The 13,522-nt window shown below is 40.7% G+C and overlaps 2 protein-coding genes across 3 annotated transcripts in view; one reads left to right on the forward strand and one right to left on the reverse strand.

Moving 5' to 3' along the window:
* Nucleotides 1-4,253, reverse strand: part of LOC120052357 (phosphatidylinositol 4-phosphate 3-kinase C2 domain-containing subunit alpha-like) — a 64,546-nt gene extending 60,293 nt beyond the window's left edge. For both annotated transcript variants that reach the window (XM_038999214.1, XM_038999215.1), the window contains exon 1: nucleotides 4,173-4,253. The gene's annotated coding sequence lies outside the window, so the exon portion shown is untranslated. The remainder of the gene's footprint in view (nucleotides 1-4,172) is intronic.
* A 751-nt stretch (nucleotides 4,254-5,004) lies between these two features.
* LOC120052358 (nucleobindin-2-like) lies at nucleotides 5,005-13,291 on the forward strand. Its single transcript, XM_038999216.1, has 13 exons — nucleotides 5,005-5,138; nucleotides 6,131-6,268; nucleotides 7,366-7,473; nucleotides 7,725-7,857; nucleotides 8,547-8,644; nucleotides 10,298-10,483; nucleotides 10,671-10,761; nucleotides 10,883-10,941; nucleotides 11,125-11,217; nucleotides 11,352-11,441; nucleotides 11,567-11,737; nucleotides 12,084-12,135; nucleotides 12,343-13,291. Exons 1-13 carry the CDS (start codon nucleotides 5,085-5,087, stop codon nucleotides 12,453-12,455), a joined length of 1,386 nt encoding a protein of 461 aa, XP_038855144.1. The 5' UTR covers nucleotides 5,005-5,084; the 3' UTR covers nucleotides 12,456-13,291.
* Nucleotides 13,292-13,522: the final 231 nt, after the last annotated feature.

Raw genomic sequence — 13,522 nt, forward strand, 5'->3', positions numbered from 1 at the left:
CTGGTCATTCCCAAAGCCAACACTTACTTTGGCCGCCTTTCCTTCCAGTTCTCTGCTGCCAATGACTGAAACGAATTGCAAATATCACTGAAGCCTTATATCTCCCTCTAACTTCAAGCATCAGCTGTCAGAGCAGCTTACCGATCACTGTACCTGTACACAGCCAATCTGTAAATAGCACACCCAACTACCTCATCCCCATATTATTACTTACCCACTTGCACCCCAGTATCTCTACTTGCACATCTATCACCCCAGTGTTAATGCTAAATTGTAAATATTTCACCTCTATGGCCTATTTATTGCCTAACCTCCCTACATTTGCACACACTGTACATAGATGTTTCTATTTGTGTTATTGACTGTATGTTTGTTTATGTGTAACTGTTGTTTTTGTCGCACTGCTTTGCTTTATCTTGGCCAGGTCGCAGTTGTAAATGAGAACTTGTCGTCAACTGGCCTACCTGGTTAAATAAAAGGTGAAATAACAAAATTAAATAAGCATCCATGATCACAAATCATGACATTACGTTGAAAGCATCTGCATTGAATAGATGTTCTTTTATATTCTCAAACTAACAGCAGTGCCTACGGTATATGATGTCCTTCCACACAGGGGTGAAATTCTGGAGTGATACTTCTATGTAAATGTTGTTGATCAGTAGGCTAATGGAAGTCCAATGGAAGGCAAACAGATTGTTTATCATCTGTGGCACCATAGACTCCACTGATCAGCCAAAACAAGCTCAATAACTCAATGCATGCACACACTCTTATTGAATATGCATTCACCTGTATTGTAGGCCAATGCCATCTTAATTTACCCAGTTTATCAAGAGATGTACCATTCATATACAATTATTAACATTATGTAGTTTGGTCAAAACAGTCCAAGTCCAATTTATTGTTTGATTTTAAAATTGATGCAGTAATGGCTGTCTGGAAAATTGTCATCAACATTTTCTATTTCAATGATAAGCCTCCTAAAAAATACACATCGGACATTCTCTAATATAAATGGATGGACATGACTCGCCAAAAGAGTTTAAAAAAGAATGTACCCAAATGTCTCTTACTTTTAGCCTCCACATTCGGCTACTATGCGGGGCTGCAGGAAGGCAGGCTAAACCTACAGACACAGAACAAAAGGTCCTGACCTGAGATGGCCATCATGTTTTAGAAGCACTAAAGGGGAAAGGGTGAAATTAAAATAAAAAAAAGCAGTTGGAGAATAGGCTCAAAGTAAAAAATATTTGTGGTGCTGTAAACGATGTTGGACTAAATTCCCTAATGACATATTAAAGTATAAAGTGTTAAAAAGACGATACTCGAAGCTACCTACTACTATGGAAATGTTTGTTTGACTAGAATAATTTATTAAGGATGGAGGGGTCACGACACCAAATTACATTCTGAGTTTGGAACTTCCGATTTCGATTGAGTAGAATAGCCTCTTTTGCATTTCAAATTGCCTAATAAAAATGTAAGCTAACAATCTACTGGGCAGCAGATCAAAGTACAAAACAACATATTTAAGAAAGGAATGAGTAACCAGGTCAGTTTGTACAGTGATGGCCATTGGCTGGGCTAAATCCAAAATGCTGAGCTTCCTGCTGCTTTGGGTCCAACAGAGAGCTGGTGCAAAATGAAAGAAACACATTCTGACATGACTTTAGTGTCCACGCTTGAAAGTAGAGTCCCAATACATAACTACAATGTCACATTTTGTTGACAAAGATGAGATTTGAGAGGTAAAAGTATGCAACAAAGTGGCAATAGCCTAACTCAAAATGTCAGTTCATAACCTCAGTACATGTGCACTTCAATACTCATGGTTCCCACATGCAAACTCTGCCACAAACAACGTTTCCATCCACAGTTACGCGAATAAAGTCCTACCGTATAAAAACAACATCACAACTGTGATGGAAACAGGTAGTGTCGCTACAATTTTATAAATGCAGACAATTTATTCGTTCGACACGGTGGGAACTTTGTGTCTTAAAGTTTATTACGCAAGAAATGGTGGTGGAAATGCCTTTATGCGCAAATATTAATATAGTAACCACCATATGACTTGAGAAAGCATGCAGTTTACTAGGCTACAGATTAAATAAGTTATGAAGACCTTCACTGGGTGGTGAAAGTGCACAGTGATCTTGATGCTCCTTTCCAATAAATATCGAGGGTCTGATTCTGGTGACGTGATGATCGATGCTTGACTGCCGTTTGACAAATAAAAATATGAATCGCTCTTATCCATAAACTCATCATGTAGACTAGCCTACCCACACTGTATCTGCAAGCTGTTGGCTAGAGAGCACGTGCCAGAGTAGGCATATTTGCTATCCAACACAACAGTTTGTGACAAAACTATTGGTAGAGTTGAAAATGTGATGGAAACACATTGAACTTTAGATTTGTATTCGGTACATGAAAACTTAAGTGAAAAAGTACATTGGGTGTACTATGTCATCACGTACTGATTTTTATCCGCAACAAGTCTGTTGCGTGGAAACACAACTGGTGGGAAAATGCGCATATTTTCTTTATGCAGATTTTTTAAATATTCGCATGAAAATCTGTCGCCAATTGGATGGAAAACTAGCTAGACACAGATCCTGCCTTTCCTTCTGGGAAACATTTCTGATGACTGGGCAAATAGTTATTGGACACTCAAAGGAGCACCTGCTTCTCCAGTCTTTCTGTAGTAACATTACCAACTGTTCTGCAGTAACTACGCCAAGTTTAACAAAACCATAAAGATCATCTTTAACACTAAGATACTTGCTAGGCAGTGGAACAACGATGATTTTAATTTTAAAATCCTCCCGCTCCTTATAGGACACATCACTGCACTCTATACTCCTCTGTAAACTGGTATTCTCTGTATACCCGCCGCAAGACCCACTGGTTGATGCTTATTTATAAAACCCTCTTAGGCCTCACGCTCCCCCTATCTGAGATATCTACTGCAGCCCTCATCCTCCACATACAACACCCGTTCTGACAGTCATATTCTGTTAAAGGTCCCCAAAGCACACATCCCTGGGCCCCTCATCTTTTCAGTTTGCGGCAGCTAGCAACTGGAAAGAGCTGCAAACAAACTCAAACTGGACAGTTTTATCTCAGTCTCTTCATTCAAAGACTCAATCATGGACACTCTTACATACAGTTGTGGCTGCTTTGTGTGATGTATTGTTGTCTCTACCTTCTTGCCCTTTGTGCTGTTGTCTGTACCGCTACCATGTGCTTCTGCCATGTTGCTGTCATAGATCTCTTTATTTTTGTATTTTTTATTTCACCTTTAACCAGGTAAGTTAGTTGAAACCAAGTTCTCAATTACAACTGCGACCTGGCCAAGATAAAGCAAAGCAGTGCGACACAAACAACACAGAGTTACACATGGAATAAACATGCGTACAGTCAATAACACAATAGAAAAAAATAAAGTCTATATAGAGTGTGTGCAAATGGCGTGAGGTGGTAAGGCAATAAATAGGCCATTGTAGCGAAGTAATATATAAAAAATAAAAATAAAAATATATTTATCCCAGCATGAGGCATTTTGCCTTTTTGTAGGCCGTCATTGTAAATAAGAATTTGTTCTTAACGGACTTGCCTAGTTAAATAAAGATTTGTAAAAAATGTAACACCTGACTCGAGCTGAACTTTGAAGCCGACCCTATTACTACTGTAGCTACTAGTTCCACTGCCACAAATACAATTCGTACTTTGATTGGCACACGTGTCAAGTAGGATTTTACAAATTTAAAATAATAATTTAGAGTTGATTAACTAGTTAGAGATAATTCAGTGAATAAACTTGTCAATATAGTTTGGCTACAATGACTAACTTCAAATAGCCAGACAGAGAGCGAGAGAAATCAATTTTGGTACGCGACGGTGGCATAATTACGTGTCATTTGTCTTGGAATAATGTGCTCTGGAGGCGTCAAACGTGTATCTTCGTTGATCAGAATTTTGCACAACACTGATTCAATAATTTAAAGCACTCCGTGACCTGCCAACAAAGTTAAACAACAAGGAAGAAACGCAGGAATTTGAGTGCAAGCAAAGCCCGAATACCTGACCGATTTTGGCCAACTATAGCTATCGGTATCTTAACTTTTCCATACATATATGATCGGTAAATAAACATAATTTCTCACCTTTTATCGGTACGATGTTTGTAGCCATTTTCCTGAAGCTGCAATTTTTATCCATCCACTCGCTCGCGCAGACACAACGTCAGTTCCTGTTGAGGTAGTTTGGTTTGGTTTGATCACGTTTCACCAAAATCATACAAAATTGGGAAACAGCGTCACCATGTGGCACAAAACAGAAAGATGACAAGGAAAAATAATCCTGGAAATCTTTGGACAATGTTGATGTTATCTGAATCTCTGATTATAATTTGTGTATTTATGCGTGATGGGCTATTTGGTGTCACTGTCATCAGGTTCACAAACAATATGAACAGCTAGTAATTTGATTTTGTATGTTCCATTTGTAGTCAGATGTTTTTACTTAGCTTGAGAGTTGACTACTATGAGAAAATAACAAACAGAACAGGTTATTCAAATAAAATAAAAAACAAAAGCTGTATCATCTTAACCTCAAGACACACGACATGAGAAATTCTAAGACATTTACATTTTAAGGGCTGTGCATTGCATTCAAATTACTATTGTAATTCTTGACTCCCAGAATGACTCAAATACATGCAACAGTTGAGACTGGAATGGGTTGGACCACGTCCCAATTCAGCATCTCTTTGGCTCTGATGTAACTCCGCCCTCTTGCTTTACACAGGTTTGTAAACGCCACGTACATCTTGCTTCACAGCACCTTGACCAACAATTTCATGCAAACAATTTGACTGACTACTTCTGCCCAACTGGCTGCCAACGCGACTATCACAGAGCAAAGAGAACATTGCTACCCAATGAGAATGGTTGGGGGCGGGGCGTTACCATGGCAATTAGCGGTTCGGTTGGTCTTACTAAGAAGAGGCTGACCGGTGTAAAGTGCATGACATCTGTAAACAGACTCCAGTCTTTTCGAATTGTCTCCAGGGTTGGATGAATTATAGCAAACGTTTAAAAAAAATAACTGAAAAGGGGGGCACTGTCAAAGTAAGTTTCTGTTTCTTTTAGCTTTTCAATTAAATGTAACGTTAGTATCATACTATTATGGACAACTTACATTTCAGTAGTTGGAGATCATGCGTGCTCGTGATCTATCCACACCCTAACGTTACTTGTTCAACACTTCAGTACCTAGCTAGATAGTTATTATGCTGCTACCTGTATATCTTACACATATTTTACCTTTATTTAACTAGGCAAGTCAGTTAAGAACACATTTTTATTTTCAATGACGGCCTAGGAACAGTGGGTTAACTGCCTGTTCAGTGGCAGAACGACAGATTAGTACCTTGTCAGCTCAGGGATTTGAATTTTTCAAGCTTTCGGTTAATAGTCCAACACTAACCACTAGGCCACTAGATTAGTGTCAGTTCATTTAACCAACTGTGAAATGTGTATATTTGACCATTAGCCATTTCTCATAGTTTCTCTTGAAGCAGCTGTTTATGTAGTCAATGATTAACCTCAGCTAGGAGATGTTCTCCTGTGTACTTTCCCTTGAAGCAGCTGTTTATGTAGTCAATGATTAACCTCAGCTAGGTGATGTTCTCCTGTGTACTTTCCCTTGAAGCAGCTGTTTATGTAGTCAATGATTAACCTCAGCTAGGTGATGTTCTCCTGTGTACTTTCCCTTGAAACAGCTGTTTATGTAGTCAATGATTAACCTCAGCTAGGTGATGTTCTCCTGTGTACTTTCCCTTGAAGCAGCTGTTTATGTAGTCAATGATTAACCTCAGCTAGGTGATGTTCTCCCGTGTACTTTCCCTTGAAGCAGCTGTTTATGTAGTCAATGATTAACCTCAGCTAGGTGATGTTCTCCCGTGTACTTTCCCTTGAAGCAGCTGTTTATGTAGTCAATGATTAACCTCAGCTAGGTGATGTTCTCCTGTGTACACAGATGATTAACCTCAGCTAGGTGATGTTCTCCTGTGTACACAGATGATTAACCTCAGCTAGGTGATGTTCTCCTGTGTACACAGATGCTGTGGAGTAAAGCCTTCTGCCACTACACTGTGCTCCTCCTGAGCCTGTGGTTCTGTGTGGAAGCAGTGCCCATCGCTGTGGACAAGACTAAAGTGGAAACCCCAGAGGAGAAACTGGAGGCACCACAGAGTGTGGTGAGTGGATAGTGGTGAGTGTGGAGTGTGTGTGTGTGTGTGTGTGTTTGTGTTGCAGTACCTACATTGCCTTCGGAAAAGTATTCAGACCCCTTGATTTCTTTCTCAAAATGTTGCTACGTTAAAGCCTTATTCTAAAATTAATTCAATGTACACACTACCCCATAATGACAAAGCGAAAACAGGTTTTGAGATTTTTTTTGCACAAATTTATAATAACAAAACAACAACAAACGTATTTACATAAGTGTTCAGACCCTTGGTCCACCCAATCCTTTACAGACTGAAACCAACAGGTCTGGCCATTCTCTGATCCACCCAATCCTTTACAGACTGAAACCAACAGGTCTGGCCATTCTCTGATCCACCCAATCCTTTACAGACTGAAACCAACAGGTCTGGCCATTCTCTGGGCCATCCAATCCTTTACAGACTGAAACCAACAGGTCTGGCCATTCTCTGATCCACCCAATCCTTTACAGACTGAAATCAACAGGTCTGGCCATTCTCCGGGCCATCCAATCTTTTACAGACTGAAACCAACAGATATATATGATATTTCCGTTTTCTTATTTTTTCTGCAAAAATTGCTAGAAACTTGTTTTTGCTTTGTCGTTATGGTGCATTGTGTGTAGATGAGATTTTTTTTTTTTGTGAAGTTCATCATAATTTATTACACTTGCAGAGGTAGGACCACACACCATATCATTGCATGACTCCAAGTTTACTTCGATAGGATGGTTATTAGATTAATATTTGTGCATAAAGGCGTTCCCACCGCCATTTGTCGCATAATACATTTTACCGACATAAAAAGATCCCACCATGTCGAACGAACAAATCATCTGTCGGCATTTATAAAATTGTACCGAAACTACCTGTTTCCGTCACAGCTGTCATGATTTGTTTTTGTACGCTCTTGGAGCATGAATAATGAGTCAGAAAGAGGAAAAGCTCTTAAAGAAATACACCACTGCAGAAAATGGAAGGGGGTCTAGACATACCATAGGCCACATGTGAATCCAATGTAAACCTGTCCCCTTTCCACTTACGTACTGCAATGTGGATTTGGATTTATTTTTTTATTTTATTTTCAGGACACCGGGCTTCACTATGACCGCTACCTCAGGGAAGTCATTGATTTCCTGGAGAAGGATGAGCATTTCAGAGAGAAGCTCCACAATACAGACATGGAGGACATTAAGGTACCCCAGCAGCTATAACATTTGCAGGGCCGTGTTCATTAGACACCAAACCGATTTAAAAAAAACATACTGAAACAGGGATGGGCTACCTGTACTCGTCCAATAAGAAATGCTCATTTTATTTTCCCGTTGCAAAACATTTTCAGCTGTTGTTCGTTCCGTGCCCTAATGAACACGATCCAGCTGGCCTCGTCGGTTTCCTTTGATTGTGTTTGGCCCTCAAATCTCTGTCTGCTTTTGTTTCTGAGCAGCAAGGCAAGCTGGCCAAAGAGCTGGACTTTGTCGGCCATCACGTGAGGACCAAACTGGACGAGCTGAAGAGGCAGGAGGTGAACAGGCTAAGGACGCTCATCAAAGCCAAACAAGACGCTGAGGGAGGGCATGGTACGCTGGTGTATCTGTTATTCAAATATGTAATTTCCTGTCTAAATGGCTGCCATCCTATGAGCAGGAATGCTTGTCCAGTTGACAGGAAATGATGCAGTGAACCACCAACATCCTAAGATTGATATAGTGTGTCACATAGGAAAGTGGAAGTGCCTTGAGGTTATTGTTCAAGTAAATAGGAAAGTCACATGTTGTGAAATGTCTATATTGACACATTTGGGAAGAGGGGTTGAGGTTCTACTACCGAGCATGGTCTTGCACTCAACCAAGACCGTGCTTACATTGGAACTGCCAGAAATACTTGGCTGTGGTCACTGCCAAAGCTAACGTGCAGTCGAGAGTCGGTCATCAAAAAACTCTCAACTGCCTGGGAAATGTTAGCACATTCTTTTAGCGTTGCACTACAAATGTCCACAATGTCAGTAACTGCTTGGTGTCATCAGTCAACATAGTGTGACTAGTTAATTATTAAGAGGGGATTTTAATGTGGAACATTTCAGAGTAAAGGTCACTCATTAATTACAATGATTTGAATTGTGGATAAACGTCAGCTGTAACTACACAATTACCTCATCATATACAGCCTCCATTTTGTCAGCAGTTTTCAGCAAGGGACTTGTAACCACTTAACTCGTATAGTATTAGTTTCCCTCCTAATTAGAGCCTTCTCTCCTCTTTCCCCTCAGAAATGAACCACAAGGCGATGCTCAAGCAGTTTGAGTACATGAACCACATGAACCCACACACCTTTGAAGTGGAGGACCTGGATAAGCTTATTCAATCGGTAGGGATGTTGTCCGTACACACTACACCAGGGATCATCAACTAGATTCAGCCTCGGGACAATTTTATTTCTTGAGCGGATGGTCGAGGGACCGGAACATAATTACATATAATTTGTAGACTGCAAATTGACCGCAAGAAGCCCAAACAAATATAATATTTGACTAAAACATAATAATTTCAAACCTTGCTAACATTTGTATACAATCATGTCTCTATTATGCGTGTGAATACTTGGGAACAGATTTCCCAAATGAAAATCCCTTGGAGCTGATTTCGCTAGTTGGGGAACCCTGCACTACACCATGATACAATGATTAAAATGGCCGCACAACGGTTCTTAAAACCACTGTGCTCAGAACTTGTGGTGCATGTACCAAAATTAAACCAGGGTCTATACTGAAAGATTGTTTTAAAAGTTCACACACTGACAATGGCCTTACAACCAAAACGTTTGCTCTGCACTTGTCTCTTGAATGAATAAACAACTCTCTGGTGAACGAGGACATCCATTTTGAGCCAACAGCCCAAAGGGGTTGTAGCCTTAAAGCTAACTTGCTGTGTTTGAATAGCAGCTGTATTGGGAAGTATACCCTAACCATGCACACCACGTACATGTGCTCCATCTGGTGGAAAAAATAAGTTTAGAGGACGATCATTTGCACTTAAAATAATCATCAGGAACATGTCATGTCTTTCTCACTCTCTTCTCTAATGGTCTCGTTCCCCAGTTGTTATTGGTCTCTGACACTGAACAGTGGGCTTGTATAGTATTTATTTAAAGTCCAGATTGTAATGGGAATTTTCAGGTGAACAAAAAGTAGAGCTGTCGTTGAGGAAGTCAATCCAGTTTAATACAATAATTCAGGCAGACACCTCCAGAACATAAGCATAGAAAATGTCTAACGGTCCTTCTCTGAGAAGGCACCTATATTAATCAGACCATACCAAATATTCTGTACACATCAGCCCGAGAGACTTGTACAAAGTCACAACATCAGCGACTACAGGATCACACTGGATCACTACAGGATCACACAGCTAACCTCACAGAGATATTTTCAGTGTACTTTCTGCAGCTCTGGCATCAATCACTATCAAACATTCAACACTGACAGACATTTGATACAGGCAGTTAAAACAGGTCAAAGGTAAGAACATACATATTTAGTTACAGCAGATAATTGTAGACTCACAAGTGAAAATGACCTAATTAAATTTGGTACTTAAATGTACATGGTTAAGTCCTGTTACATTCTCTTGGGGAGGGAATCTGCATGTGTCTCCCCGAACATAAAATCCTGTTTATTACATAGGAGGCTGCGGAGGGGAGAACGACTCTTACTAATGTTTGGAATGGAGTAAATGGAATGCTATCAAACACATGGAAACCATGTGTTTGAGTTCAATACCATTCAATTTGTTCCGTTCTAACCGTTACTATGAGACCGTCCTCCCCAATTAAGGTGCCACCGGGCCGGTTATGGTTTATTACATATCAATCCAGATCCCAGTAAATCAAATACTGGAAAAGAATTAATCAAATCATTTCTCATTACACAGATCTATCAAAATGATCACTTACCTGGTAAAATTAGGGTTGCTATAGGAAGAATAAGAATCGCATGCTTTCTTTTTCCTGGTTGATATATAGGCTACCAATGACTTGGAGAACTTTGACCAGAAGCGTCACGAGGAGTTTAAGAGGTACGAGATGATGAAGGAGCACGAGAGGAAGGAGCACCTGAAGAACCTCGACGAGGAGCATCGTAAAGACGAGGAGCAGCACTATGAAGAGCTGAGGAAGAAACACGCAGACCATCCTAAAATCAACCACCCTGTAAGACGTTTACCTTTATACTGTAACTAAACCCAAAATCAACCACCCTGTGAGGCATTTACCTTGATAATCAACCCCCCCTAAAACATTTCAGTGACATTAAACCCCAAATTCACTAGCCTGGTCTCAGATCTGTTTGTGCTGTAGACCTGTAGCCAACCATGTGTGTGTGTGTGTGTGTGTGTAGGGCAGTCAGGACCAGCTGAAAGAGGTCTGGAAGGAATCAGATGGTTTGGACCCAAATGACTTTGACCCCAAGACCTTCTTCAAACTCCACGGTAAGTTCACACCAGAAGCTATTCACAGCTTGAAACCACTGAACAAAAGTCAAATAAATTAATATTGTCTCAAATTACACACCAACCACAATGAAGCCTATTGAGAAATGATGTCTTGCAGACACCAACGGAGACGGCTACATTGATGAGCAGGAGCTTGAAGCCCTGTTCACTAAAGAGGTGTGTGTGTGTGTGTGTGTGTGTGTGTGTGTGTGTGTGTGTGTGTGTGTGTGTGTGTGTGTGTGTGTGTGTGTGTGTGTGTGTGTGTGTGTGTGTGTGTGTGTGTGTGTGTGTGTGTGTGTGTGTGTGTGTGTGTGTGTGTAGCTGGAAAAGACCTAGTTTTGAAATGTGTGTGTTTTGTAGCTGGAGAAGATGTACAGACCCAATCTAGATGAGGATGACATGACAGAGATGGAGGAGGAGAGACTGCGCATGAGGGAACACGTCATGAATGAGGTGAGCTGGCACGAGGGGTGGGGTATGATGGGGTCACTGAGTCATACACACAGCCAACTGTTTTCAGGATTTTGCCCCACTGCTTCTTCAGTCAACCTACTTGCTGACATTGATTTCCTTTCATCTGTACTCAGGTAGACACCAACAAGGACAGACTGGTCTCCCTGGAGGAGTTCCTGATGTCCACAAACAAGAAAGAGTTCTTAGAGCCAGACAGCTGGGAGGTAAGAGACAGGTTGCCACCACCTGCTGCCACCTGAGGTGGTCAAGGGTACAGACATGTTGATCCTAACTCTGAGAGGCTATGCAGTAATGGAGCTTCTACCCTCTCATCTCGTCTCCTCCTCAGACTCTGGAGCAGGCTCCCGCGTACACCGATGAGGAGATGAAGTTGTTTGAGGAGCAGCTGGCCCAGGAGGAGAGCAACCTCAACCAGAAGAACTCAGATCTGCAGAAACAGAAGGAGGAGCTGGAGAGGCAGCAAGAGAAGCTCAACGCCCAGAAAGCTGAGCTGCAGCAGGTAACATAATACATAGCAATGTTAGCATTTACAAAATGTTAGCATAAACAGCTAACAATCAATTAACAGCTAACTTACCCGTTTGAGACAAAATGCATCTGCAGCACACAGCAGCAGAGTTTTGACACAGTAGAATCAAGTACCGTCAGTATTAGAGGGGTAACCAACTTAATAAATAAGTGACTTGTAATTTGACTGTTTATTGTGTGACATTGGCTCACCCTCAACAAAAGAGAGCACCATTTCATCTACAATTTTGTTAATTGTGAACACTTTTGAACTGGGTTATCACTCTCCCATGTTGTTGGTGGATAACATCTCCTTCTCTTGTCTGTCTTCTCCTCAGGCTGTGGAACACATGCAGATAATAAAATCGGAAAAAGCAAACGAGGTTAAAGGTTAGTTCAAGTTGCCTTCAGTTATAATATCCTCTATCATAGACTGGTATTACCATCATTAATAATAACTATTGGTCGAATCCTAACTTCCACTGAAGTAGTCATGCATTGATGTCAATGGGAGACCAAGTCAACATTTGACTGAAGAGGAAGTTAGGATTTGCCCTCATCTGTTTCAAACACGGTGATGTGTTAACTTGTCTTTAGATGGAGGCGCTACAGTAGCAGTACCCCCTGGAGGTCAAGCATTGCCAGTATTACCAGGAGACATTCTACCTCTACCCCCCGGTCACCAGCAACACTTACCTGCACGCTCTTAGCAGGCCTGGCAGCTTTTTCCTGTGTGTGGATCTGTGTGTTTCCGTGTGTGTGTGTGTATATAAATCTCGCAGTGAATCAGTTTTAGTCTGTTTTAATGTGTTGTCAGACCTCCGGATTTTCCACAACACACCCCGAATGCACATATACAGTCCAACAATTTCCAGACACTAGCTAAACCAATTAGAATGTAGCCTTTGATTTTGACCCACTTCTAGTTGTGGCATTCTATAGCTGGCAGGAGCAGCCAGCACAACCGACAAGACTTGAAAGAATCTCTGAACCAGACATTCTGTGGACAATCCACTCTTCGTTATTAGTTCATTATAACCTATTGATAACCACGGCACAGTTCTAGATGGGAAGTGCTTTGGGAGAAGTGGGAAGAGTTTTTGTTCCTGAATATTAGCAGAATGTGTGCAGTATTTCGTTTTCTACCTGGTTAGGTAGGCTACCCAGTGGCATCGTTTCTTTGGAGAAACATGTTTAAAATACATTTGGTTGAATAGTTTACAGAGGTGGGAAAATGAAGGTCAAATGAATGTCTATTTTGACATGCTGCTTGATAGTATGCTGTCAACCTCAATAAGTTATAATTTACCTTGATAATAAATAGCCTTGCTGATTCATTCCTGACATTAATAATTGCCCATACACAGGTACAAACTCCTATTGCCTTCACATCAATGACAATGAAGGCATAAATAGTTATTTTCAGTATTACATTGGTTTTAATTGGACTTTGTTAATTAAGAAACTATTATGGTACTGTAATTCAATATTGGCCACTTTTTTTTTTACCTGCCATAAACTGCTATTCTTCCTTTGAACAAAAACACCCCATTGATGTGGACTGTGAATGTTGTTAGTTGTTCCATTGTGGTTGATACTGACAATAGTAGTATTGGTATTTCATTTATCTTAGTGGTGACTGTCTGTTTACTGTATTTGTGTGTGAGAGCTTGTCTTTTTGTGAGTATGTATGAGGATCACAGATTAGGAACAAAATCCATGGATTTGTGGGGTAATACCATGGATATTTGACATTAATACCACAGATATTGTTCTA

This window comes from Salvelinus namaycush, chromosome 8, assembly GCF_016432855.1.
Source record: "Salvelinus namaycush isolate Seneca chromosome 8, SaNama_1.0, whole genome shotgun sequence".
Taxonomy (NCBI): Eukaryota; Metazoa; Chordata; class Actinopteri; order Salmoniformes; family Salmonidae; genus Salvelinus; species Salvelinus namaycush.